Source organism: Saccopteryx bilineata, chromosome 2 (genome assembly GCF_036850765.1).
Source record: "Saccopteryx bilineata isolate mSacBil1 chromosome 2, mSacBil1_pri_phased_curated, whole genome shotgun sequence".
Taxonomy (NCBI): Eukaryota; Metazoa; Chordata; class Mammalia; order Chiroptera; family Emballonuridae; genus Saccopteryx; species Saccopteryx bilineata.
This window is the reverse complement of record NC_089491.1, coordinates 257,600,568-257,627,851: the sequence shown is the minus strand read 5'-3', so window position 1 is coordinate 257,627,851 and position 27,284 is coordinate 257,600,568. Positions and strand designations below refer to the sequence as shown.

Here is a 27,284-nt window from a genome sequence, read left to right as displayed (position 1 = left end):
AAGGCAGCAAGCACCGCCACCATGGAGAAGACCTCATATCACTCCAGTCCTGCCCATCCTCTGACCAGGGGCCAGGGGCCAGAGCACGGAGCTGAGGGCTCCTGGCAAGGGGGAAGCATAGCCATATCACCATAGTGACACTTTCTTTATGAACATCCAGAAGGAAGTTTTCTCACTCATCTTTTCAAGATGTCCTCTGAGGGAGGGAGGGTGGAGCTGACCAGCACAGAGCCAGGACCAGGTGCTCCTGGTGGGGGAACTCCTGGGCCTCAGCAAGGCCAGGCCAGGCTAATACTTTCAGAGGCTCCATGAGGCACAGCAGGAGGGGGCCTCAGTGTCCCCAGCATGAGCTCTTATCTTTACTGTGCCTGAAGTGGGAGGTGACCAGTGGGGGTCAGGTAAAGATGAGGGACTCAGCCCCACTGGACGCTGGGCTGCAGGGGCCACCCCCCGGGTGGGGGTGCCCGCAGAGACGGAGGCAGCTCCTGGACCGGTGGCCAGCCCACTGGGTACTGGAAGACGGTGGCTCTGATGGGTTCAGCCCTAGAGAGAAGGAGAAGGGCAGAGAATTAGAGTGGGGCACTCCCCCAGCTCACTCCCCCACCACCTTGGCTGTGGGGAAGACTGACCTTTCTGGAAGGCAGAGCCCCCAAAACATGCAGACCCTCTGAGCCAGCAACCTCACCTCTACGAATGAGCCCAAGGAAATAGCAGGGTTGTGGGCAGAGTGAACTACAAGAAATAGAAGTCACCTAGGTATCCACCATGGGGGATTAAGTATATATGCACGTCCACAGCAGAGAATGCTATGCAGCCTGTGTAAAAAATAAGGCAGACTTATATGCACTGATGAGGAAAGATGTCATGATGTACTGTGTGAGTAGTAGAAAAAAAAGCTTATAAAATAATGTATATAGCATGATACTATTTTTGTTTAAAGATATATAACATAAATGCATAAAAAACCTGGAAGACAGCAAAATGTTAAGTGGTTCTATCTGAGTGGTGTCATTATAGGTGACTTTTTTTTTTTTTTTTAACTTCTTTATACTTTTCAAGAAAAGTTTTACAAGCACACAAGCCTTTCAAGTCCAAAAAAAGTTTTTTCTAAAATAATTTTAAAGCCTCATTTCTCAAGCTACTCACCTTCCTTCCCCTTAAAGTCCACCACCTCTGGAGCCACATCATGGGAACCCAAGGCCAATTTGAAGTGCCCACCCTGGGTGCCCAGCCTGGGGTCGTCCTGTCCTTAGGAAGCTGACTGAAGTGCAGAGGCACCCCCCCCCCGCCGCTAACTGTCCCACATTCTGGTTCTTCTGGACTTGACACCACTCAGGTGGCCGCTCCAGGGAGCACTGAGAGATCACCTGGGAGCTCACAGAGGGCAGATACCAGGGACTTGGGCTAGGGTCCACCTGTTCCCTAGTGCCCAGATCTGGGCCTCGTGCATGTTTGCTGATGACCCACAGCAACACTGAGTGCTGTTACTGACCAGGTAGGCACTACTCCAGGCTAGACACCACAGACTAGAGAAATCCCAAGAATAGCCATGCAAACTCCATTTTATAGAGGAGGCAACTGAGGGCAATGGAGTCAGTCACGTGCCCAAGTGACACAGTTGGGAGGTGGAGGGTGAGGGGCTGGAATGTGACCTGCACATGGGCTCTAGACACCCCCACCCCCACTCTAGCTTCAGTTGCAGCAGCATCCAACCTCACCCCACCCCCAGTCCCATATTTCAGTGATGATGGGGCCCTGGCAACGCCTGGCTGGCTCAGGGGCCCAGACGGCTGTCTGAGAGGCCTGGAGAGGACTCAGGCCTCTGACGTGGAGCTGGGGACTCGGACCAGGAGACCAGGAGCCTGCCTCACTGTGCACACCCAGCCTGCCCCTCTCAGGACCTTACCAGCATACAGAGACTATTTGAGGACTTTGGGCAGCCCAGGCGCAGCCTCTGGGGCCTCCTATTGTAAGAGGACAGGGAAATCCCTGCTCAGTCGCCTGCTGCTTGTCGGAAAGGGCAGAAAGCAGCTCCCAGCGTGATTTATGGCACTAGGAGTGCCATAAGCTGCAGAGAAGGGTGGGTGTTGAAGAGGCTTCATGGTTGCTGGAAGGGACAGCTCCAGCTGCCAGCCAAGCCAGGGCTCTCTGCAGGGTGGGGGTGGCCACAGTTCTATATAGAGAGGGTATGATCCTAGGGAGCCCCTTCTCATGAGCCTCAGAGCCTTCCTCTAGAACATGGGACAGACTCTGAGCAGCTGGGACTCAGAGCCCCTGTATGCCCTGAGGCCTCCCATCAGGAGAAGGGCACCCCCATGTGTAGTCACAGACACTGGCACATTCCCTGGGGCCCAGACACACAGGTCCCTGAAAGCCCTTGAACTACACCCCTCTAGCTGTGCACAGAGCAGACAGGGACACTGATTTGCACACGTGGCATGACTGCTCGTGGCCTGTTTGTCCCATGCACAAGGACAGGAGCAGCTCTCTTGTTTCTCCCAGCCATGGTCTTAATCAGGAGTCTTCAAGAGGCATGTGGGCCGCCACCGGCAGCGCCAGCCCAGAAAGGGGTGCAATGGGGGAGATTAAGAGGGATAAAGTCACAATCTGAAGAGCCAACAATGGAGGGCAGGGACAAGCACTGGCCTCGCTGGGGGATTAGTCCGCTCGGCTGAGGCTGGCCTCTCCCTCCTGCCACCCACTGCTCTTGGCAGACTCCCTCAGGGTCAGTCTCCTGAGGGACATGGCACAGTGTGCTAGGCGGGGGGCCCACGGAGCCTCCACTGCCCCTTTTACAGGAGGGGTGGCCTGGCTCACCTTGAGGGCTCTGCTCAGTCTGTGGGGCTAGGGCACTCAAGCCTGGGTAGCCCCACGCAGGGGGTCCCTGTGCCCCAGGGAAGGAAACACGCACCCAGAGAAGAAGAAGGGCCACCAGACCATTCCCAAAAGTGGCCCATGGCACTAACACGCAGGAAATAGTCCTCCATGCTGGGGGCCCTGCTCCCCCAAATGTTCTCAAACAGTTTACATGTATCTGGCACCAGGCCTAAATGACCACACTGCAAGCTCAGGGCCATAAGCGGGAGGCCTCAGGGCTGGGAGGGTAGATGCCTTAGCTAAGCTTGAAAAATGAGTCTGATTTTGCCAGGTGCTGGGGGTGGGGGGCAACTACAGGCCAAGGAAAAGAGCATGTACAAGGTGCCCTTACCTCAGAACACCCACCACAGCTGAGAAGCTGCCAAGCATCCAGTGGTACAGAGGACAGGTGGGAGAGGGGAGAGGAGGGCTCCCCCAGGCCGGGAGGTGGCCCGGAAGTTCCACCTAGGTGAAGGAAGCCTAGGGAGGTTTAAGCAAGGGCTGGGCCAACGTGTTTTAGAAACTTGTTGGGGCTGTTGTGTGGATGAAAGGAAGGAACAGAGGGGAGGCAGGGGACCAGGAAGGGCTACAGCTGTCTAGGAGAGCCTGGTGTCTGAAGAGTGCGGAGTGGCTGTTTCCGCAGGGCCACCTTGAGGATGGGGAACAGAGTGAGGCTTGGGGGGGGCAGGGGGCTCAAACGCACCTCCCACCACCCTGCCAGGGGCAGAGCCCAAAGCTCTCAAGCCCAGAATTCAGTTGTCATTTTTCACAAGACCAGCCTGCCGGAGAAGGCTGAGGGAAAGGGCAGCAATGGCAAACACAATAATAAATGTTCATCTCTTTTCTAACAACCCTTTTTTTCCTCAGGTCTGGGCAGACCTGCTCTGCCCAGAGAGTAATTCATTTTGGTTCCAACCCTCAAGAGGCAGGTGGATGGCAGGAGGATAGCGAATAAGGGGTTGCTGGGAAAGCAGGTCCCCTGGAAGGGGCCATGTTGGGTGGCCAGAGGGAGAGAGGCCTGGGGGAAAGGGTCAGATCCTCTTAGAACCTAGGGTGGCCCCAGGTGCAGACTTTATTCCAGAACGAGGTGAGCAGCCAGGGAGGGAGCACAGCTTAGTGAGCATGCGCGCTGGATGCACAGGCAGCTCACACAGAAGCAGCACGGGCAGAGGACAGAGCAGGGAAGCCCTCTCCCTGAGTGGCCTCCAATCCGCCGAAGAAACCAGAGGTGTAGAACATAAGTCCCTGGATGATGATAGCCAGCCCCAAGTTGGACGCCCATATGACCAAAATCATGACCTCAGACAGTACTGGAGGGAGGATGTCACACTCTAATATTTGAGTCATTTCTATACTGTATATTTTTAAGGTGGGAGGGACAAAAACTGGGCACAGACTTAAGGGTAAAAAAAAAAAAAGTTAACTGTAAAAGAGCTGCACTAGCTCTCTTCTTTGGGGCACAGAGAGCTTGGCTTATACCCTCTGGCAGAGCCCCAAGGGAAAGCCTCATCCCATAGACTGTCTGACCAGACCCCTGCTGGCTCAGGCCAGGCCACTGTCCTGTGAAGCCACACCACAGAGATAACTAGCTCTGAAGTGGGGTGGTCCAGGGTGGGGCAACTTGTCCAGCGTCACCGGCAGCTCGCAAACATGTCCTTTAGCCCCTCTGCATCCCCTCTCTCCTTCAATACCTGGCAAAGAGCCCCGGAGCCCCGGCTTGAAGAGCAGGAACTGGGACAGCACACAGCCACACATGAGGGCCCCTGGCCCAGGGAGCTCCCCATACAAGAAGCAAAGGAGGTACCCTGTCCACTTCTGAGTGTTCCGAGTGCTGGGCCCAGATAGCAGCCCCCTCCACAGGGAGGCCTGGGACAATGACCATAAACCTATTTTTATAAGCCTGGGCAATCCCAGCTCTGTCTCTTCCCAGCCATGTGCCCTTGGGCATGTCACACCCTCCCATGAGCCTCACTTTCCCTTCTGTGAGAGGAAACTATTCCTACCTGGCAAGCCCTAGAAGGGACACAGCAGCGACAAGTACACTGGGGACTCAATGATCACAGTCAGACTCCTCCCTCTGGTAATGAAACTGGTGAGTGGAGTCAAGTAGGCTTGGCCACCCCGTCAGCCAGCACAAACTCCAGTAAGGGAGGAGCCACTAAGGCAGAAGGATGAGACCCAGGAATAGAAGATTTCAAACGGGTGTGCCTCAGCCTCTGGCCAGGACTTGGGGACCCAAGTGCCCCCGACGTGGTCTTCTGAGGGGTGAAGAGTCCCCATTTAGCGCCTCGGTCTGAGAAGTTCTTGGAGATTGTTCATCTTCAGGTCAGGTCAGGGCAGGCTGGCTGGGGTCTTACTCCCAGAGGGCCTGGGAGGAGGGGCCTGTACCTGCTGCTTGGGGCTAAGCTCAGCCGCTTGGCTCGCTTCTCCAGCCAGTCCTCCAGACGGCCCTCGGGGAGATCAGCGATGTCTAGAGGCCACTCCCTGGCCCGTCTCTCCTCTGTGGGGATAGGAAGGCAGAGGCAAGTGAGGGGCTCAGTTACTCCCACCTGGACCCCAGCCTCCAACAACACAGTCAGAACCTTCCTGGTCAGAACCTTCCTGGGAGGGCGCCAGCTGGGAGGCCAGGAGCAGAGCCTCTGGCCTGTTCCCAACATGCCGCCACCTCCCCAAGCCCACCCCCTCTGGACGTCACTTGGCTTCCCCATCAAAGATGCCTCCCAAATTTTTTTGGAGCTACACACAGGATAATGCCTGTAGAGAGCCTGGTCCTCGGGAGGAGTCCAAATCTGGGGTGCGGGGAGGCCATGTGGGCTACAGAACAGAGTAGGACTTGAATCTTGGCTCTGCCACTTGCCAAGTCTCTGACCCTAGGCAGGAGAAGCCACAGTTTTCTTGATTTTCCTTCTCATAGAATGTCCATTAAAACCTTTGCTCACTAACTTAAAACCGAGCAATGGAGTTCAAACAAGCTGGGTGTGAGATGGGATCAGAGTCTTTGGTGGGGAGCAGTTTGGGATGCAACCTGGGCCAGAGGAAAGCAATCCTACTCATGGACCAAAGCTCACTCTGGGCCAGGCCCTGGGCTAACACAGCACATACATCATCTCACTCTGTCTTTAAAAGTGGTCATGTTTGTCAGGCCAAGACATTGTCTCTAAGAGTTAAACCATGTGCCACAGTCACAGGGATGTGGCAGAGCCAGTGGGGGACACGCCTCCACTCCTAGCCCCCTCTGGCCTCTCCCATCCCTGTCTCCACTAGGGGTCATCTCCAGCTTCAGGCCCATTGGCCTGTGCTCTGCCCACCATGGACCAACAATCCCCGAGAGCCCAGGCCAATGAAGAGCTGGAGCTGCTGCTGTGGCCAGGACTTGCTGGTCCCTTCCACCCCGGGAAAGCTCCCAGAAACCCTGTGTTTTGTCAAGACTGTGGCCCCACCGTCATCAGCTCCTCAGGGCAGGACATTGCCCACAGGGTCTGAGGGTTAGAGGACAGCGAGGTCCCTCGGGGGACAAGGGCAAGGCCAGGCTCCCACTCTGAGACACTGTGGGCCTGGACAGGGTGAGAGTGGCAGCATCCTGGGAGACTCGAGGGCTCTTGTGAGGCCCTTCTGCCTGAGTGCTGGCCTCAGTTTCTCCACCTGCTCAGTGAGGGGCTGCATGAGAAGACAGATGGAGACCACCTAAGTGGGAATTTCCTGTTCTCCAGCTGGAAAAGTGAGAAGTAATTTCCCAAAGGCAGACACGCCAGATTCTAGGGGAAGCTGAACTTGTTCTTCTCTGGGACCATGAGGCCAGAGGATCCCGAAGGCAGGCAAGCTGCTCTCTTCATCCCCTTGTCCCCAGAGCGCAGCAGGGGCTTTACATGTGCCTGACTGAGAAAGGAAGGGAGTACATAGGTGAATGAATGCCAGGTGAGCAGCAGAGCCCAAGTGGGGCTGAGGCACACCCTCAGGACCCCTGGGAAGCCATGCCTATCACTTTAAATCCAGCAGGGGACATGGATGGAATCCCTCCTGCTCCTTCTCCACTCATGCCTGGGGCAGACTGAAGGCAGTTTCTGACATCCACCCCATCACCCTGGGCAGCTATCAGCCTACCCCACCTGGTGGCAATAGAAGACGAGGAGGTGAGGAGGCACAGGGCAGCTTCCCCAGCCTCAGAGCTTGCAAATTCCCCCAGCAGCCCCTGGTCCTGACCAAAACGCACCCTCCACCTGGATACTCAGCTCCTGCAGGTCTCGTTCTGACATGTGGGAAAATCTGCAGTTGGGGCCGAAGTCACACTGGCCTGCAAAGAGAGACAGAGTTAATTACCTGCCGCTCTGGCAGGCTTCCACAGTGGGCTGAGGGGGTCACTGGAGATTTAGGGGCAAGTCTTTGGGACTAAAGAGTGGCAACTCCACCTCTGAAGAAAAACTTGACTATGGCTCTGCCCACATGGGCAGCCAGAGCCACCTACCTATCTGGTCCATCATGCCCTGCTCACAACCGTTCTACCTTGTTGGGGATCAAGCCCTACTGAAACCTGTCATGTTAGGTCGCACAGCTGCTGCAGGTTTGGCTATCACTAGTCGTGGCCCCAGCCTCTGTTCCCCAGCATTGGCCAACTGCATGTGGGTCCCTGCACAGGCCCTGCTTCATCTCTCCACTCTGGGCCACTGCCCGTGCCACGCCTTCCACCGGTGGCCTGTCAGCTCAGTTGGCTTGCATGAGCAGCTGCGTTGCTCCCCAGAAAGGAGTTAATGGTAGCTTTGTACTTTGAAAGGAGGTACCAAAGTCCAATATGGCTTGCTGAACCTCAACCAAGGAGACCAAAATGTGTCTCAAAACAAAAGAAGACTGCAGGTGCCCTAAGTCAGCACAACCTAACAGTGATGTGTCCACGTCACAGTGAAGTTCTTGGGGAAGCCCGTGATCTGTAGGCCTGGTCCCCATTCTAGAGAGAACTCCATCCCCTGAGGGAGTGCAGCCATTCACCTAGCTTCCTAGGTCAACAGCAGTACCTCTCCCAGTGCTAAGTCCCCTTATACACCATGTTAATCATCACGATTTTCATTGGCTGCTAGGAAGCTGAGGGCTTAACCCATAGAGAGTACAGAGGATGGACCTCAAGGCAAGCATGGAAGAGACTCATTTTCCTGGCTTTGTCTTATTTTTCTCACTCTTATTTTCATCTGCCTTTGGTTCCTTCACTTACTGAAGTTTTTATCTCTTTAAACTATATGCATGTTTATAAGAAGGGTATTGAGCAATCAAATCAATACCTATCATCCTAGCTTCTAATTCTGAACCTTCTCGGCATCATCTGACTGCTACTGTCTCCCCAGCACTGCCTGCTGGGAAGAGGATGCAGTGGAGGTCGGGCCCCAGACTAACTTAAAACTTAATCCGCCAGTCCACTACGCCCATCAGTGTCTCCTGGATTTACTTGCAACCTCCAAGTAGCTTGCTTGTCCTGGGCGAGCTGATAAAGTCATGTTCTAGGTCTGAGAACTGAGGACAAGCTCCTGGAAGTCCTAAGGCACAACCCTGGGGAAGGCCCCAACTGATCAGTTGGCTGAGGCACCAAGGCCACAGAGTGGGTTCAGGATGATGGCCAGGGTGGGGGAGAGTCAAGCAGGCTGGACTGGGCATGCTGGTCCCTGGGCGGGGGAGGGGAGGTTGGGGGCAAAGAACTGAGTAGAACACTGTACCTGTCAGTAGAAACTTCCTGCAGGGCCGCTTGTTCTGTTCATCTAGCAAGATGGCAGCTGCATCTGTGAGAGGAGAGAGCGGCTAGGTTCAGACCTGAGCTGCACACAGGTACTTCCTGAGATCAGTAAAGGGACTCCCATCCAAAAAGGAGTGTAAGAGGGGATGATTCCAGATGCGGATGCTGGGCAGAGGGATCCAAGTTTCACGTGACCTCAATCCCTCCCACCCCATGCAGACCTAGCCAAAGGCAAGAACCAGGTTTTAGGTCAGAGGTTCTGAACTTTGCTCAGCGGAGCACCGGTCCTAGGGAGTTGTGTTGTTATTGTTTTTTAATCCTGGTACCATAAGACTTTTCCTGCCCTGTCTCTGCAACTTCCTATAAATCTATAATTATTTCAAAATAGAAAGCTAAAAATAAATTCCTGGTGCCCAGGAAACACACCGGTAAACCCCAGGGCCCAGGCACTGCTCCACAGCCAAGGTTGCAAAACACTGTTCTCCATTCTCCTCCAGACACCAGCTGCAGGCTCTCAGCCAGACCAGTCGCCAGCCTTGACAGGACTCGGCAACAATCTTTCTGGATGTGAACCTTAACCCTGGTTTCTACTGATTTTTTCTACCTTTATTTTCATCATATATTTATGGTGTAAATTTTGCATGCTTCCTGGTAGGCAAGGAATCAATCAGTCAAAATCTGTAAGACAAGTGAGGAAGGTTTCCTAACTCAGAGGCACTGGTGTCGCCCTGGAGAAGGGAGAGGCCAGGCCTGGGCTGAGCACCTTCCCCATTCATTCATTGCCTTTTCTAAAGGCCACTGAGGCAAAGAAAGACCATGGGCTTGGGCCTGACCAGGTGGCAGTGCAGTGGATAGAGCATCAGACTGAGACACGAAAGACGCAGGTTCGAGACCCAGAGGTCACTGGCTTGAGCGTGGGCTCACTAGCTTGAGCGCAGGGTCGCTGGCTTGAGTGTGAGGTCATACACATGACCCTATGGTTGCTGTCTTGAGCCAAAGATTGTTGGCTTGAAGCGCAAAGTCGCTGGCTTGAGCAAGGGATCACTTGCTCTGCTGTAGCCCCCAGTCAAGGCACATATGAGAAAGCGATCAATGAACAACTAACGAGCTGCAACAAAGAATTAATGCTTCTCGTCTCTCTCCTGTCTGTCCCCTTCTCGTCTCTCTCCTTTCATGTCTGTCCCTCTCCCTGATTCTCTCTCTGCCTCTGTCAAAAAAAAAAAAAGAAAAGAAAAGAAAAGAAAAGAAAAGAAAAGAAAAGAAAAGAAAAGAAAGACAACCATGGGCTTGGGAGTCCAGGTGCACATGACCACAGACTACTTAATCTCTCCAGGTCTCAGGTGCCCATATGTAAAATGAGAGGAAAATTCTCACTGGTAAGGTTGCTGGGAAAGTAGATAATGGAAGGACAGCACTTGGCAGAGGGGGCCGGTGGTTCCTATACCTGATGGCACATTAGAAGTGCTGGGAAAGTGGAGGTGGGAGGCGCTAACATGCAGCCAAGACCGAGACCCTTCGTAGTGGATGCTCAACGAATGGTAGCAGGTGTGAGTTCATGTCCTCCTCACAAACCCACTGAACAGTACTAACACCCCTTCTTTGCAGAGGGGAAAACCGCAGTTCAGACAGGGGACAAGGGCACATGGTCAGGAAGTGACAATGCAGGTCTCAACCTTGGGGTGTGAGTCTAAGTCCTCCACCATTTCCTGTGTGGTGTTGATCTCCTGGTGTCTGGGTGTAGTTGGCTCTGATGGGGCCTCCTGCCTTCCCCAGGGCAGTGGGTGGCTGGGGGGAAGAATGGGCTGCTGGTGTCAGGAGTGGTTATCAGAGGACTCACTCCAGGGATGGTCTGAGGGAATGTGACTTGAACCAGTAGGGTGAGAAGGGGTCCATCTGACAGCTTTGGGCTTACTAGACTCAGCCCAGCCAGTTGATGCCACAGAACTTCCCAGGGAAGGTGGACTGGTGGAGGGAATGTGGATATTGCCCAGGGCCCCCGGGGGTAGGACAGCTGAGGCTGCCAGGATGGTGAGCCTACACAAGGGACTCTGGATGGGTAGCTCAGTATTGAGAGAAGACTTCCAGGCTGTCCAGCATGAGTCAGGCGGTTCTTAACCCTAGCCACACGGCAGAATCATCGGGCAGGTTTAAAGTGTACAGATGCCCAAGCCCATCCTTCTCAGGCTCTGCTTTAATTTGTCTAATGGGGACAGCATGAGAACTGTTGAAAGATTCTTAGTGACTCTGAAGTGCACCCTGCATTGAGAACCCCAGGCCCAGGCCCTGCACAAAGAAGCCCATGCTCTACCGCCTGGTGTTCAAGGCTCCTGGTGATCTGACCCCATTGGTCCTTCTCGCTTCATCTCCCAATATTAACACCTGCCCTGGTGCCCTGTGTCTGTTTGCTTGTTCATTTAGACATTCATCTAACAAACATTTGCTGAGCACGTTCTATGTGCCAGGCACCGTGCCAGGATGAGGATTTAGCCCTTCCTTCCAGTCCATCAGTCACACTAATCCACGCAGATATAAATGGGGTAAACAGCTAGCATGAGGCCAAACGACCTGACCAACGCAGGAGGCAGCGAGGGCATCCTGGAGGACTCTGCCTGAGTTGAGATGAGAGGACCAGGCCGGAGCTGGGGAAGACAGCAGGAAGGGCATGTTTGCAGAGGGTACAGCAGCTCAGAGGGAGAGGTCAGCAGGGCACGGAGGCCAGGGTGGGACAGGGGTTTCACCCAGAACATGCTGTAACTGGGCATGAGGTCACTTAGGAGTGGCCTTATTTTATTCACTTCTACATCTTCAGAGTCTGTCTGGGAGCTGGGGACATGCTAAGTGCCTCCTGGGCATTGGCTGAACGAATAAACCCAGGAGATAAAAGGCCTGGGGCCAATCCTTTTGTGGACCCATAGGTATTGTTCCTACTTAGTGAACCCTTAATGCCTTACAGCCATTATGAGACTACTGAGTCCCTGTCACATCCCCAGGAGGTGGGTACTGTTTTACGGGTGTTTTACTCATGACTAAATTAGGACCACACTGTTAGCGAGTGATACATTGGGACTGACACCTAGGCGGCCTATGTCCAGGGCCTGCGCTTGTCCTGATCACGGCAGATGGATGGTCATCTCTCAGAGAGACTTGTCCATGGCCATGAAGCTCGGAGCAGAGCAACAGTTGAGCCTAGCCCAGGTTGGGAATCCAGGTGCCCCTCCTCAAAGTCCGTGCGGTTGCTTGGGTAAGCTGCAGCCCTAGGGAAGCCTCTTAAGAAAGTGGAAAGAGCTGGTTTGCCAGCTTAGGGACCCAGGGTGGGGCAATTTATACTGCTTTGGTTTTCAAAGACACCACCTGAAATGTGGAACCCCACCAGCCCAGGCCCCCTCACAGATCAGTTCTAAGGACTGAATGTGGTTGGGGACATGGGAGGATGCTGGGAACACAGGAGGCCAGAGAAGGGGCTCACCTGTTTCATCTTTCCTATAAGAAACACAACAGTCTCTGCAGATCAGCTCTGGCTCCTAGAACTCAGCTGTTCTTGGCTGAGAGACTTGGGACTAGGAGCAAACACCAGGGTGATCTTGAGGCCTAGCTCTATAACAGATCACAGACCCTGCTGGATTTGGGAGACACAGCGTCTCTGACTGACACCAGGGTCAGAGGCCTCCTATGCACCTATGAGACCCCTCAGCGCCCACTCCCAGACCCTGGCAACCACAACCATGTCTAGCCTGCTGAGCAGCCTGGCCACCTGCCCTCATCCAAGCCTGTGAGCCTCCTCATCTGAAATGAGGAGAGTTTGGGAGAGCTTTCAAAATACCACGCCTAGATGGGGATGGGGTCAGGAGATCAATTTTTTTTTTAATTTTTTTAAAATTTATTCATTTTAGAGAGGAGAGGGAGAGACAGAGAGAGAGAGAGAGAGGAGAGACAGAGAGAGAGAAGGGCGGGAGGAGCTGGAAGCATCAACTCCCATATGTGCCTTGACCAGGCAAGCCCAGGGTTTCGAACCGGCGACCTCAGCATTTCCAGGTCGACGCTTTATCCACTGCGCCACCACAGGTCAGGCAGGAGATCAATTTTTTTATTTCAAAGTCTCCAGGTGATCCTAACTCCACAGGTTGAGATCCACTGCCTTATAGAATTAATGAGAAAAGCAAATGACAAAACACAGAAGACACCTGGCATGCAGCAGGCGCTCAACAGATGCTCAGTCCCCCCTTGTGAATTCCGAGTCACAGACCAGGGAGCTCTCTCTGTCTCACCTTCTCCTTCCTTCTCAGCTGCTGAGACCTAGCTCCTCCCTTCCAGGCTCTGGGCCCTGTCCCAAAATCCTGCTCCCCAACCTATGGAGCATCAGACCCACCCAGCTCATTCTAGGGGCTCTTAGTCCCTCTCACGCCACTGTCAAGCTCCCTGTCCATTTGATTTGGCTCCTAGCTGACCACCTTCTGGGATCTCCCTTGCTATTTCTCGGGGTGTACGCCTAATGACAGCAGGGCAGAGCAGCGCCCCTGAAGTGAATGCCTTGGGGTGCTAGGTGCCAACAGCCTTAGCTCATTTGCCCCACCTGCTGAGAAGCCTTTCCCGGAAGAAGCTTGGTTATTCAGCCAGTCACTGAGCAGCCGTTCACGCAGCCCACTACTCACACAGCAGTCAGTTATCACTGTCAGAGGTAGCTTTGTTCACCCTGGCTGCTGCCTAAAGCTCTTCAAAGACTGCTCTCTGTCCTCCCCCTGACTGTGGCCTCCACCGTGCTGCATGAGCTGGCCCCTGCCTTGTCACCAGCTTTATCCCCCACCATTCTTCTCTCCTGCTGTGTCCAGCCACACTCCCTTCTGCTCTGAGAACACCTGGTGCCTTGCTCATCATGGCTGCCTGCTTCTGCCTGCCCTGTGCCCAAAATGGTGTGTCTGGCTTTTCCCAATCTCTCAGCTACTGGCTCAGGCATCACCTCCCTGGAGAGGCCTTCTTCCTGGCCATGGTATCCCCAGAGCCAGGCAAGGCGTCTGAGAACTGAGCCCTCAGTCAAGATGGCTGGGGAAAGGAGCTCACGTTCCAGTGTAACCTTCTGAGAGCCTGTCTGCACGAGGAGCCACCGGCCCACAGTGCCTCCCTGTCTGATGCTAAGGAAGATCAAAGAGTAGGGCTCCACCAGCCTGGTGGCTGAGCCAGCGAGCACGCACCTCGAAACATGTCATACCAGGACTTCTTGGCCTTGAGGTGCTGCAGCCCATTCAGGTGCTTCTTGCGGTTGTGGAGGTTGTCCTGGAAGGAGCGGTCACAGTAATCGCAGAAGTAACGCTTCCCCATGGCTGCCTGCGCCAGGTGCTACCGCTGCCTGGGAAGCCATGAAGCACTCAGTCAGAGCATGAAGGAAATGCCACACCACACCCCAAAGCCCACAGCACGCCACCCCGACGGAGCACTCCGAGGGTCAGGCCCGTGCTGTGCGAGGAAGGCTTTCCATGCGTCCGTGCACCACCTCACTTAAAACTCACGACAGCCCATGAGAAGCTATGTGGGCCAATACTTACGGCATGAGAGGCCTCATTTCAGAGGGATCTTTTAACAATTCTGATGTCCGGCGTCCACCTCAGGCCAGTTAAAGGAGAACCAGAGAGGGTGAGGCCTAGGCATCAGTATTTTTTTAAACTCCCCAGGAAATTTTCCAGCCAGGCTAGAGAACCAGCAACTTATACCCTCTGGCCAGCTGCCACCGTCCATTCCTCTGATCTCCCCTGGACTGCTCTCTGCGCTGGCCACACACGCCAGGCACACGCCCACGCCCACCTCCCGGTGTTTCCATGCCATTCTCTCTGCCTGGGAGTTCTCCCCCAGCACCTGCCAAGCTTGCTTACTTGACTCCTTCAATCCTTGCTCAAACACTACCGTCTCAGTAATCTAATGTGACCACTTTATCTAAAATGCAGAACGCTCCATCCTCCACTTAGCTATTCCCTTTTCCTGCTTCATTTTTATCACCTTTGAAGAAATGTTACTTGTTACATTTGCGATCTTTTCCTCCAGTAGGAAGGTAAATCCACGCACGCAGGGACACAGTATTTCTGTTTTGTTTATCGCTGAAGCTCCAGCACCCAGGACCCTGCTATGCGTAGTACATAGCAGACAACCAAGTATTTGTTGAATAAACAAATTAATTCCCATTTTTATTAAAGGACAACTGAGGTTCAGAAAGAGGACTTGCCCAAGGTTACACAGCTGGTAAGCAGAACCCAGGTCCCCTAAAATCCAGTTGCTGAGTGTCGTCTCTTCCACAGCTAGCTCAGTGCATAGAGAAGCCAGAGGCTCAGGCAGAAATGCAAACAGCTTTCCAAGGAGATTGACTAAATACTCCAGTGGTAGGTCCCCAGCCAATCACACAGGGAAATAAGAATGTTTCAGGGTCTTAAGACTCTTAAGACCCTTCAACCATGGTGACCACAGCTGCCACTCCTGACCCAGGAGATCTGCAGCCCAAGGCAGAGAGTGGTTCTAAGGCTCTCACGGCCAACCCTTGCGCCTCCCAGTTTGGTACAAGACCAGAGGAGGACTGAGTCCCCAGGGGCCATCAAGTAGGATCTGCACAGGCTGAGCCCAGACAAGCCCTTCACCCTTCAGGTCCTATATTTTGATCTGTCATTTCACAGAGCAGATCCCTGAGGCCCAGAGGACAAAGACAGGGGACTTCCCCAAGGTCATGAGGTAGCAGTTCAGGCTAGCAGCAAAAGCTCTAGACTTCCAGGGTCTGGCAAATAAAGACAAAGCTGGGACCTGACCCACAGGGTACACAGATGGGGAAATGCATCTTGTAAAGGAGAGACTGGAGAGAGACACAAAGACAAACAAGCCCCCTGGATGTCCAGGAAGCCACGCGGGCTGATGGAGGAAGCTCTTCCTGCGGCAGACAGGGACAGCAGCCATTAAGTCAAGGGCTATAATGGGATTAGGAACAGACAGTTATTCAAAATGAAAACATATAAAACCTCTCTTTTCTCCTGTTACTGCTGAGAAGCTGCATCCCAGGCACACGAACTTGATATATTAAATTTGGCAGCTCTAATACACCCCGTCTTGCCAATAAACTTATAGGAATTGGATTGAAATAGTAAGAGATGAACGTTTAACAGCCAAGACCTAAACCAAGCCATTCATGAAGCTTGAAGCTCTGAGGAGTTGCTGGGTCTGAGGAGTAATGGAGAGGTGCAGGACAGAGGGAGGAGAGTCCCTCAGGGAGACTGAGATGGAACAATGGCTGTGCAGCAGACGTAACTGGGCAGACCATGCAGAGCACAGAGCAGCGAGCCGTGAGACCTTGGGCAATTCACTCCCCATCGATAGGCCTGTACTTTCACTGTAGGAGTGAGGCGGTGGGGTCTGACTGGTTGCCTGCTTATTTGGGGAGTGGTACACAGAAGTTTGCTACTCCCAATGAATTATTCACAAAAGAGTACTAGCAATACAAATGACACAATGTCCAGCACTGAGCAAGTGCTCAGTAAATGTTATTTATTGTGCACCTACTACGTACTAGCACTAGGTTAAAAGCTTTATAAATGAATCATCTCAAGACAACCTGTGTGGTAAGACGTATTACACCTTTTCTGAAGAGGGCACTGAGGCTCCAATAAGTGAAGTGACTTAGCCAAGGTCATGACATCAGAAAGCAGCAGAGCTGGGCTTAGAATCCAGGCCGGATGGCTCCAGAGCCCCTCTTAATCACTTACGGATCTCCTCCCAACAAATCATACTGATGACTGTTCTCTTTTACCAATCACTCCCTATACCCCTGGAGCACGTGGTGACTTCAAACCCCAAGAGGTGCATATTATAATCTGATTTATGAATGAGGAAACAGGCTCAGAGCCAAGCTGTGAGATTCTCCAGGTCACACATCTAGGAAGGACACAGTAAGTCACTGGGTGCCTGGGGTTCAGGTCTGTGGAGAAAGCCTTCCACCAGCCCACTGGGAAATCAACACCCAGCAACACTCTGACCCAAATGATAAGGCCCTTGAGGCGAGGCTATGGGCACGTGTGTGTGTATTCATGTTTTCCCTTTTCTTGCACAGGCACACACAGTGGAGGCACACCCATCAGTATAGGGCCATAGCAGTAGCAGTACCCAGCCATGCCTTCCTGTGCCCGCATTGGCCACCCCCCATCTGGCACAGGGGAAGTGCTCAGCCATCCAGGATGGGTCAACAGACCCCAGTCTAGTCCCAGATCTGCCAGGTGAGGATGTGATTATGTCACTTGCCGTCGCTGGGCCTGTTTCCCCAGGTGTGAAGCAGCAGACAGGCAGCTAAACCAGACCATCTGAATTTAAATCCAGGTACTGCTGCTTTCGAACTCTGTGATCTTGAGCAATTAATTTCTGGTCTCAGTTGCTTCCTTGAAAACGGGGAAAATAGCAATGCCTATCTACCTCAGGGGTTGCTGTGAGAGTCAGATTATCCACACACACGCTTCAAGTAACACAGAGCCTGGTCCATAAGAGGCCTCAAAAAATGCTGGCTGTCGCCTGACCTGTGGAGGCACAGTGGGATAAAGCGTCGACCTGGAACACTGAGGTTGCCGGTTTGAAACCTTGGGCTTGCCTGGTCAAGGCACATATGGGAGTTGATGCTTCCTGCTCCTCCCCCTTCTCTCTTTCTCTCTCACTCCTCTCTCTCTAAAAATCAATAAATAGAATAAAAAAAATGCTGGCTGTCATCATCATCGTTATATGCCTTCAGAAAGCCCATATTTCAGAAAACACAGGCTCAGAACAAGGAACAGGATGCCACCTTTGGGGTCAGCTGGTACATATTACAGATGAGAGAAGTGAGGTCAGTAGAGGGGAAGTGAGTTTCTGAAGTACACAGAATAAGACAGAGGTGGGACCGCAACACAGCCTCCATGGTGGGCCCAAATACCTGCTCTTCACAGCAGATCTGCAGAGCCCGCCACTGCCCAGGGACAGAGTCAGGGCAGGGGAGCAGACAGGCTCCAGGGGCCAGGGCTTCCCGCTCACATTACAGAACTTCCTTTTGGAGGCAAAGGCTCTTTCCTGAGCAGGAGCTGGCCTGCAGCAAGGTGACCTCACCCAGGCATCATCCATGTGTGAACTTCTGGCTCAACTGCATCCTGCTCCAGTGCCTTGGCACACATTAGGACAAGGTGCAACTGCAGAGTCCTCTGGATTGACACAGCGCCAGCCAGACACACAACTTGGCAAACAGAGCACATTTCACTCCAACTCACCCCTCTGCCAGGAGTCCTTGCACAAGGCACAACCTGCCCTACTGCATTTGGCAGTCCTGAGTAGGAGGTCAGAGAGAGGGGATAGGGACAGCTGGACATCTCTGATGATGCTCAGACATGAGCACGGGCTGCTGACTAAGCTGTCCTTCTCTGCTGTGATTCATCCTCATCCTCTGAGGCTGGTGCGCTCGGCAGCTTGTGAGCAAGGTGTCTGGAACGCAGAACAATCTGGCCCCAATCCCTTGCTGGGAACACAGGTAAAGCCACCTACCCAGCCCCAGGGACCAGGTCCATGGTTGCAACATACCTGCCAGGTGACAGATATATATATCTCCTTGGGATAAGCCTCAGGGGTCACATAGGTTTGAGTCCAAATCCTGACTCTGCCACCTAACAACTGGGCAGCCTCTGGAAAGTTTTTAATCTCTTTGAGTCTGTCCTTAGCTATAAAACAGGAATCTCACCATTGCTATGGATTTACCAAGGTAGTAGTAGTATATTAAGATGCCAAACCCTGATGGGTTTGCTCCGTGGGTAGTGTGTCAGCCTGGCATATGGATAGCCCAGGTTCCATTCCTGGTCTGGGCAGACATGAGAAGCGACCATCTGCTTCTCTTTCCCTCCCTCTCCCCCTTCTCTCTCTCTTCCCCTCTCGCAGCCAGTGGCTTGAATGGTTAGAGCGTCAGCCCTGGGCAGTGAGAATAGCTCAGTTGATTCAAGCATCAGCTCTAGATGGGGGTTGCTGGGTGGATGCCAGTCAGGGCACCTGTGGGAGCCTGTCTCTACTATCTCCCCCTCTCTCATTTAAAAAAAAAAAAGATGTCCAGCATATAGTTAGTGCTCCAATGGAGGCTGTAACTGTTACTATTTATTGTCCAGGAGCCTCATTCCCTCACCCTCCTGGTGAGCACACCCTGACCACCTTATTTTTTACAACCTGCTCTCTTTTCCACAGTTCGTCTTACCTTCTCACAAGCTGATTTATTGTCCACGGTGCCTGCCTCCCCACTAGAATACAGGCTCCAAGAGAGCAAAGAGTTCTGTTTGTCCAACTGCTGCACCCAGCACCTGGAACAGGGCCTCGCACACACAACTGCTTGTGGAAAGAGCCTACAGGATCTGAGGCCTCCCACCTGTGCTTGCTAACAACATCCACCTGGCCCTCTTCTCAAGTTTTAATCTAGGGACGACTCTAAGGATGAATAAAAAAGACAGCAAGAAGAGAAACACATAAGGCCCCCCAAACAGGTTTCTTGCTGCTACCACCACCCTGCCCGCAGAACTTCTGCCTTCAGCAGAGCCCAGCTCTACTGACTTGAACCACACCTGACCATCCCATGGCACCCAACTTCAGTTCCCTGGACTTAAGGAAAAGACTACCAACTGGTTGAGACACTCTGAGACAGAAAAAAGAAAAGAGAAAGGGGGTGAGTTAGGATAAGGGAAGACAGGGTCAGATTTTATTTCTGCGTGCTAGGTACCTGGCTTTCATTCTCTTGTTTAATCCTCAGAGAGACCCTCTATAACAAGGTGTCTACAATATTTCACAGGTAAGGACAGAGGTTCAGAACTCCTTCCAATTTGCTCAAAGCCAAGGCTAGGATAGACACTGATAATGACAATATATATTTCATCAGCCTGAGTGCTGCAGGTGGCCCAGTGGCACTGAGGACCCCCACATACCCTCTTGTGGAGTCCACATCACATGTGAAGCCCTATGTCAAGGCCCCTCAGCCAAGGTATGCCAGAGCCAGCTTCGGCTCTCCCCAGAACCATTCTCTCCCCATTACACTGCTCCACTGTGAGGCTGTCACGGGGCAGACATTTGTGCTTCATTGATATTCTTGGTTCCTTTCATTGTGTGCATCTCAGGTCCAAAGCTAGCTTTGGCACAAGGCTAAAATAAGCCAACAGCTTGGTTGTGGCCAGGGGCTGGGACGCACACTGTAATTATCCAGGACTTGTGCTCACCACACGCTGCCCTCAAGCTCACCTGTCATTTCTTCTAATTATGGCACTGCCAGACCCCAGGTAAACAGCAAACCGCAGCCAGAGGACAGCTTTATTGCACACCCACTAGGAGCATGGCAATGTCCCAGTGCCACATATGCCTGCCGTCTGGCATCACAACTGCCCTGTGGGGGAAGCCCACAGATTGCCCACTGAGGACCAGGCCCCAACAGAAGTGCCAAGACGACCTAGATATCTTCCCTGAAAGGAGCCCTAGTATATTAGGGGTCTCCCGCAGATGCCCCGGTGTTTTGTAGCAACCTCACAGCTTTCTCATGCCGACCTTGTTCAGTTCCATCCCTTGGAGTGAGGCGAATCACCCTACTCCCAGTAGTATAAGGAAGTGGGGGCCCCACCCACACAGCAATTTCTAACTCAGCAGGTCTGGGAGCGGCCAGGATCTAGGGAGGCTCTGATGCAAAGTCCACAGCCACACGGGGAGAAATGCTGGTGTAATGAGACAGCAGATGATGGACTGAAGAACAGAGAGAGCAAGAGCTAGCCCAAAGTCACACTGATCACCTAAGTTAACCCCTACTCTTAATCGCTCAATCCAGGTCTGAATCCCACCCCTGCCACTTCCAGATTGTGAAGCTCTCAGCAAACCACTTACCCTCTGAGCTCATCTGGAAGATGACAGTAATAATAGTATTTCATAAGATTACTATGAGGATTAAACCATGCATGCCAGGTGCTTAGCACAGTGCCTGACAAGCTAATGGTGCTCAATACTCATTTGTGGATGTGGCAGCCAGCCATAGTCCCCAATGATACCACCTCCTCATGTTTTTACCGTGTGTTACCAGTCCCTTCTATGTTATATCAGGGTTTTGTGTGACTAATAATAGAGCAGAGGTGACAGTCTGTCACTTCCAAGATCAACTTATAAAAGACACTGTGGGTTCCATCCTGGTGTCTCCCTTCCGCTAATCACTTGCTTTAGGGGAAGCCAGCTGCCATATTGTAAGCAGCCCTCTGGGAAGGTCCATGTGGCAAGGAACTGAAACCTCCTGTTAACAGCCATGTGCATAAGCTTGGGAGTGAACCCCTCCAGCCCCAGTCATGCCTTCAGATGAGTGTAGCCCCAAGCTTGATTGGCTTGACTGCAAACTTGTGGGAGAGTCTGGGCCAGAACCGCTCAGCTAAGCCATTCCAAAATTCCTGACCATCAGAAACAGTACGAGATAATGTTTGTTGTGTTAAGTTGCTAAGTTTTAGGGTAACTTGTTATACAGCAATAACTAATAAGTACATTGGAATACATACAAAAACGAAATCACTTTATGATCCATGATGGCTACAAACTGCCCCATAACCAAAACACACTCCTGAGTCAACCATTCACAAATGCACAACCCTAGAGTTCCACGTTTCATTCATTCACCAGCCAAACATTTGCTGAGTACTTCCTCTCTGCCAGACTGGGGTTCACATTTCAAAGTCCTTGCTCTCACACTTCTTTGCTGGGGGTGGCTGACAGATATGCCTCAATGACAGTACTCAGTAATAAGCTCTGTGCCAGGGCGCATCCAAGAGGGGCAAATGCATACAACAGGGAAGTCCTCCAAGGAAATGATTAGAGATGATCTCAGAGACCTAGGTACCAAGGTGGTCACTACAATGTAGCTTATCCTAAACCTGAAATCTAGACGTCCAACAGTAAAAACAACTGACAGTTAGTTATCCAGTGCTCACCACACACACAGCAGGCTGCTCAGAGTCCCAAGTGGGGTGGGGGCAGAGGCTCAATGACATGATGTACAAAGCCTGTAATCCTCACCTTACCCTCAAAAAAATTGTGGGCAGAGGGAGCCAGCAGCTGATCAGAAGCAAGAATAGGTCAGGAGCTGTATCTGGTTAATGAAGTATCACACAACCATTAAAAATCAAGACAAAGGAGCCCTGGCTGGGTAGCTCAATTGATTAGAGCTGCACCCCATATGCCAGGGTTGTAGGTTCAATCCCTGGTCAGGACACATACAAGAATCAACCAACGTATGCATAAATAAGTGGAACAACAAACATGTTTTTCTCTCTCCCTTCCTTTCTCTAAAATTAATAAATTTTAAAAAATTTTAATCAAGACAAAGGAAATGATTCCTTCATCTGGATAAATGTTCACTCCATATTGCTAAATGAAAATGACTTGTTATCATAACAGTAGACATAATTTAATACCACTTTTTTTTAAGGAGAAAGACCCTCCTACTCCAACACACACACATACAAAGACTAAATCAGATACAAAATATTTACTGTGACTATGTCTGAATACTAGGACACGTGCAGGATTTTTTTTTCATTTTGTTTTTCTATTTTTCTAACTTTCTACATTTAGCATATATTGTTTTTAAATTTTCCCATAAAATTTTTTTAAAAAATGGAAAATTTGTCAGGTAAGAATAAATCCTATTCCTTCTTCCTTAGAACATACCATGGATGGTTCCAGTGACCTGGTTCACCAGGATGAACCTTGAACCTTTTCTAAGGTAGATATTTCCCTCAGTCTCTGGCTAAAGGCTGATAGGGTGTGCCCTGATTCTAAGCAGACCTGGCCCAGTGAAGGTTGGCTGAACCCGAATCGGGCTCCAGGGAGCTGCAGGCTGGAGACAGAGTTTCTCATCAGATAGTTACAGGTCCCAGGAGGCTAGAGTTTCCAAATAGAAAAGGTAAAAATAGTCTGAAGGAGGCTCCTGAACCAGATACCCAGACTCAGAACCGCCTGTGCCTTCCTCCTCTCCTCCCCCTAGTTAAGCTTCAACTATCATCTGACCCTTTGTAATCAATGTCACTGCTTCCCAAGTCGGGTCTCACCTTCCCACAGCTGGACCAGCCTCCCCAGTTTACCCGCCTTGGGCAGCATCAGATCAACCCTCTTAAAACGACTCTTGCTCAAAATTTTCCATGGCTCTCTGTGTGGAGCTTATTAAAAATGAAGTCTCCTGGGTCATATCTCCAGAATTTTGATCTAGCAGATCTGGAGGGGGCCCCAGAAATCTGCATTTTAACCTGTGAGTCTAGCTCCTGCTAGCAGGCACCCGCTACAAAACAAAAGCCTGGGGGAGCCAACTTCTGCTCATCTATCTCTCCATTCCCTGCATCCAAAGGCAGCCTCTGCTAGGGACAGAAACTCTGGGTACACACAGCCCCTGATTTGTGTCCTAGTCAGAAATCAGTCAGCTTGCTGAATGGTAACCCCAACTTTGGCATGCTAAACACAATTCATTAGAGTAAATAAAACTGTTTTCTTTTTTTTTTTTTTTTTTGTATTTTTCTGAAGTTAGAAGCGGGGAGGCAGTCAGACAGACTCCCGCATGTGCTGAACCAGGATCCACCTGGCATGCCCACCAGGGGGCGATGCTCTGCCCATCTGGGGCGTTGCTCCCTTGCACTGAGAGCCATTCTAGCGCCTAAGGCAGAGGCCATGGAGCCATTCTCAGTGCCTGGGCCAACTTTGCTCCAATGGAGCCTTGGCTGCCGGAGGGGAAGAGAGGAATATAGAGGAAGGAAAGGGGGAAGGGTGTAGAAGCAGATGGGTGCTTCTCCTGTGTGCGCTGGCCGGAAATCAAACCCTGGACTTCCACATGCTGTCAGCCGATGCTCTGCCAGGGCCATAAAACTGTTTTCTTACTAGCTATGTGTCCTGTCACACTCCAGGAAAATTTAGAATTGAAAACAAAGGAAATAGAGTAAATCAAGTTCATTGTATGTATTCATGTTCCTGTTGTGAAATTAGTAATAATCAGTGTCTAGTTTAGCGGTTCTCAACCTGTGGGTCGTGACCCCGGCGGGGGTCGAATGACCAAAACACAGGGGTCGCCTAAAGCTGCCATAGAGAGTACATAGGACGGACCTCAAGGCAAGCATGGAAGAGACTCATTTTCCTGGCTTTGTCTTATTTTTCTCACCCTTATTTTCATCTGCCTTTGGTTCCTTCACTTACTGAAGTTTTTATCTCTTTAAACTATATGCATGTTTATAAGACGGGTATTGAGCAATCAAATCAATACCTATCATCCTGGCTTCTAATTCTGAACCTTCTCGGCATCATCTGACTGCTACTGTCTCCCCAGCACTGCCTGCTGGGAAGAGGATGCAGTGGATGTCGGGCCCCAGACTAACTTAAAACTTAATCCGCAGCCCTGGCCGGTTGGCTCAGCGGTAGAGCGTCGGCCTAGCGTGCGCGGAGGACCCGGGTTCGATTCCCGGCCAGGGCACATAGGAGAAGCACCCATTTGCTTCTCCACCCCTCCGCCGCGCCTTCTTCTCTGTCTCTCTCTTCCCCTCCCGCAGCCAAGGCTCCATTGGAGCAAAGATGGCCCGGGCGCTGGGGATGGCTCTGTGGCCTCTGCCCCAGGCGCTAGAGTGGCTCTGGTCGCAACATGGCGACACCCAGGATGGGCAGAGCATCGCCCCCTGGTGGGCAGAGCGTCGCCCCCTGGTGGGCGTGCCGGGTGGATCCCGGTCAGGCGCATGCAGGAGTCTGTCTGACTGTCTCTCCCTGTTTCCAGCTTCAGAAAAAATGCAAAAAAAAAAACAAAAAAAAAAAACAAAAAACCTTAATCCACCAGTCCACTACGCCCATCAGTGTCTCCTGGATTTACTTGCAACCTCCAAGTAGCTTGCTTGTCCTGGGCGAGCTGATAAAGTCATGTTCTAGGTCTGAGAACTAAGGACAAGCCCCTGGAAGTCCTAAGGCACAACCCTGGGGAAGGCCCCAACTGATCAGTTGGCTGAGGCACCAAGGCCACAGAGTGGGTTCAGGATGATGGCCAGGGTGGGGGAGAGTCAAGCAGGCTGGACTGGGCATGCTGGTCCCTGGGCAGGGGAGGGGGGGTTGGGGGAAAAGAACTGAGTAGAACACTGTACCTGTCAGTAGAAACTTCCTGCAATGTTTAGAAACACTAACTACATATTAGGATCCACTGGGGTGCTATGAAAAATACTAAGAGTGCCCCCATATCCTAATTTCATGACAGAGATGTATTTTTTTTTTAGCTCCCCAGACTGAGAACCATTGACATAAGAGAATTTGTCTATTAAAAATACTGAACTGTTGCCTGGCCTGTTGTGGCTCAGTGAATAGACCTGAACACTGAGGTTGCAGTTTTTAAATCCTGAGCTTACCCAGTCAAGGCACATACGACAAGCAATCAATGAAAAACTAAAGTGAAGCAACTATGAGTTGATACTTCTTACTACCCTCCCTTCTTCTCTCTCTGTAAAATTGATAAAATCTTTAAATAAATAAAGTATTGAACTGTTTATAAGAACTTAAAATTCATTGTTTATGGATTTATTAGATATTCTAGTAACTGTTTAAGTATTCTGGGGAAATTATGTTTGTTAGGTTATGTATCTGAAGTACTTAGAAAGAAAATCAAATATATTACATTTATAAGTGGAATTAAATGTGTAAGGGAATGCAATTAGGCTGCAAATAGGGCTGAATGCTTAAAGGAATTTAGTTTGTTCAAAATCAATCAAAGGAAAAAGTCATTTTTCCTATTTTCCTAGGTTTATGTATAGAATAATAGTTTCTAAGTTGAATTTGATGGCTTATAGCAAATTAGGTTTTTAAAATTGTTGCTCCAAGGAGAATTAACTAAAAGGACAAAAAATAAAACAAGGCACACAGTCCATAATTCTATGTGGTGTTCTCCACCCATCCCACCTAAAATAATTCTTCCTTCCTAATAGCAGCCAGATTTGCTGTTAGCAAGACATAAATATTCTTCCCCAGAAGCTACACAACTTCCTGTCCCAAGAGGCTACTAGGATGCTTTGCAAATGGAAAATAACCATAGTAAATATAACTCATGGTGGATGTAAAGCATTTCACATTTTTCCTTCCAGTCCCCTAATCAGGCATTACTGCTAGGTTTCAGTCAGAGGCAGATCCAGGCCTCAAATCCAGTCCCTGGTTTTCAATACCACACTTATGCCAATGGCTTTTACCTCTGGCCCAGAACTCTCCACTGAATGCAGATCCAAATCCTCATTAGTCTGCAGACATCTCCCTTGATGTCTACGGAGCAGCCCAAACTTAACATGGCCAAACAGAACTTAAGATCATTCCCATCGATTTTAAGTTTTGAGATTAAAATTTAGTGCTTGATTCCTTTTCCCTGCACATTCTACACAGGTCTGTCTGCTTGCTGTGTGCTACCTTCCCAAATACCTCCCAAATCTGACTACTCTAATCCACATTCTAATCTACATTACCATCCTGCATCCATCTACTGACCCACCACAATAACTTCCCCTCTTCAGTCTGTTCTCCAGAGAACAGCCAGAAAAGACATTTAAACTGTAAAATAGATCATGTCACATCCCAGCCTAAAACACTTCAGTGGCTTTCTAGTGCGATTAGAAAAGAATAATAATAATAAGGCTCCTTACCATAGGTTGCCAGGCCATATATGAGCTGACTCGAGCCCACCTTTTTATAGTCCACCCTACTTCTTTCCCTCAAACACCCCAGGAATGCAGAAGCCTCAAGGCCTCTGCACCAACGTTTTCCTTGTTTTACCTGCTGCTATTCATTCAGGTCTCCAGTTAAGTGTTACCCTGGGCACCCTGGCTAAAAGAGCACCATTACTCCCTCCCCAATCAATGTCTTCTCTTCAAAGCATTACTCGTTTCTGCACCTCCCCATCTATCCACACAGAATGAGCGCTCCAAGAGCAGGCACTTGTTCACTGCTGAGTCCCCGGCACATGGCCACAGAAGGCGCTCATTAAACATTTGTCGAACGGCCTAGTACTCCAAAGCCCTTGCTTTTCCTGTTCCCAAGTAGGAATGATGGTGCCAGTTCTTCTGCCTTGCAGGCCAGGGTTCCTGGCTATGAAACCCACGGCTAAGGTAAATAAGTACGGGCAGAACCGCCCCTTCCGCTGAAGCCGGACAGAGGGGTTCAGCTCCCAGAACCCGGCTTTTGCTTTAGCCCTGAACTTAAAACTGATAAAAGAGAAGGGGAAGAGAGGAGCTGGGGACCCGGATGCCCAGGCCCTCTTGCTCCTCTATCTACTCTCCATCTCGCTAAATGGTGCGGCCCGCTGCGAGGAGGGCGGACTTAGACGAGCCTTTGCCCTCCCGTTAGAAAAGGGAGGCGAAGACTAACCCCTCCACGTCCCGCCAAAGGTACCTGTCTCCGATGGGGCTGGCAGCCCTGAGCTCCTCCTCCCGCGCCCTTGCGTCGCGAACTGCTTTCTGGGAGCCGTAGTCCTTTCTTGGGTATCAGCTCTCCCTTCCCAGAAAACCATTAAAGCCAAGACAGCGCGAGCCGAGGTGAGGAGAGCGCGAGGACTTCTGGGTGTTGTAGTTCCAAATGTTTAATCAGCAAGAAATTATTGAGGAGTAAAATTGTGTAATAAACCTTACCAAACAATTTGGGCCGTCTTGATTTGAGACTTATGAGACTTTTTTCCGCGCAAGCCATCAGTTACCTCTGTAATTCA

At 51.2% G+C, this 27,284-nt stretch overlaps 1 protein-coding gene and 1 long non-coding RNA gene across 4 annotated transcripts in view; both read right to left on the bottom strand.

Moving 5' to 3' along the window:
- LOC136325580 (uncharacterized) overlaps positions 1–27,284 on the bottom strand; it is a 306,971-nt gene that overhangs the window by 25,589 nt on the left and 254,098 nt on the right. The gene's annotated exons all lie outside the window — the stretch shown is intronic.
- ZMAT5 (zinc finger matrin-type 5) lies at positions 127–27,070 on the bottom strand. 3 transcript variants are annotated; one of them, XM_066260184.1, is made up of 6 exons: positions 26,972–27,070; positions 13,756–13,910; positions 8,553–8,615; positions 7,067–7,147; positions 5,245–5,356; positions 127–543 (listed from the first exon to the last, which is right to left on the bottom strand). In XM_066260184.1, exons 2-6 carry the CDS (start codon positions 13,880–13,882, stop codon positions 414–416), a joined length of 513 nt encoding a protein of 170 aa, XP_066116281.1. In that variant the 5' UTR covers positions 13,883–13,910; positions 26,972–27,070; the 3' UTR covers positions 127–413. The 3 variants fall into 3 exon arrangements, with proteins under 3 accessions (XP_066116281.1, XP_066116283.1, XP_066116284.1); XM_066260186.1 differs by lacking the exon at positions 26,972–27,070 and adding an exon at positions 26,227–26,838; XM_066260187.1 differs by lacking the exon at positions 5,245–5,356.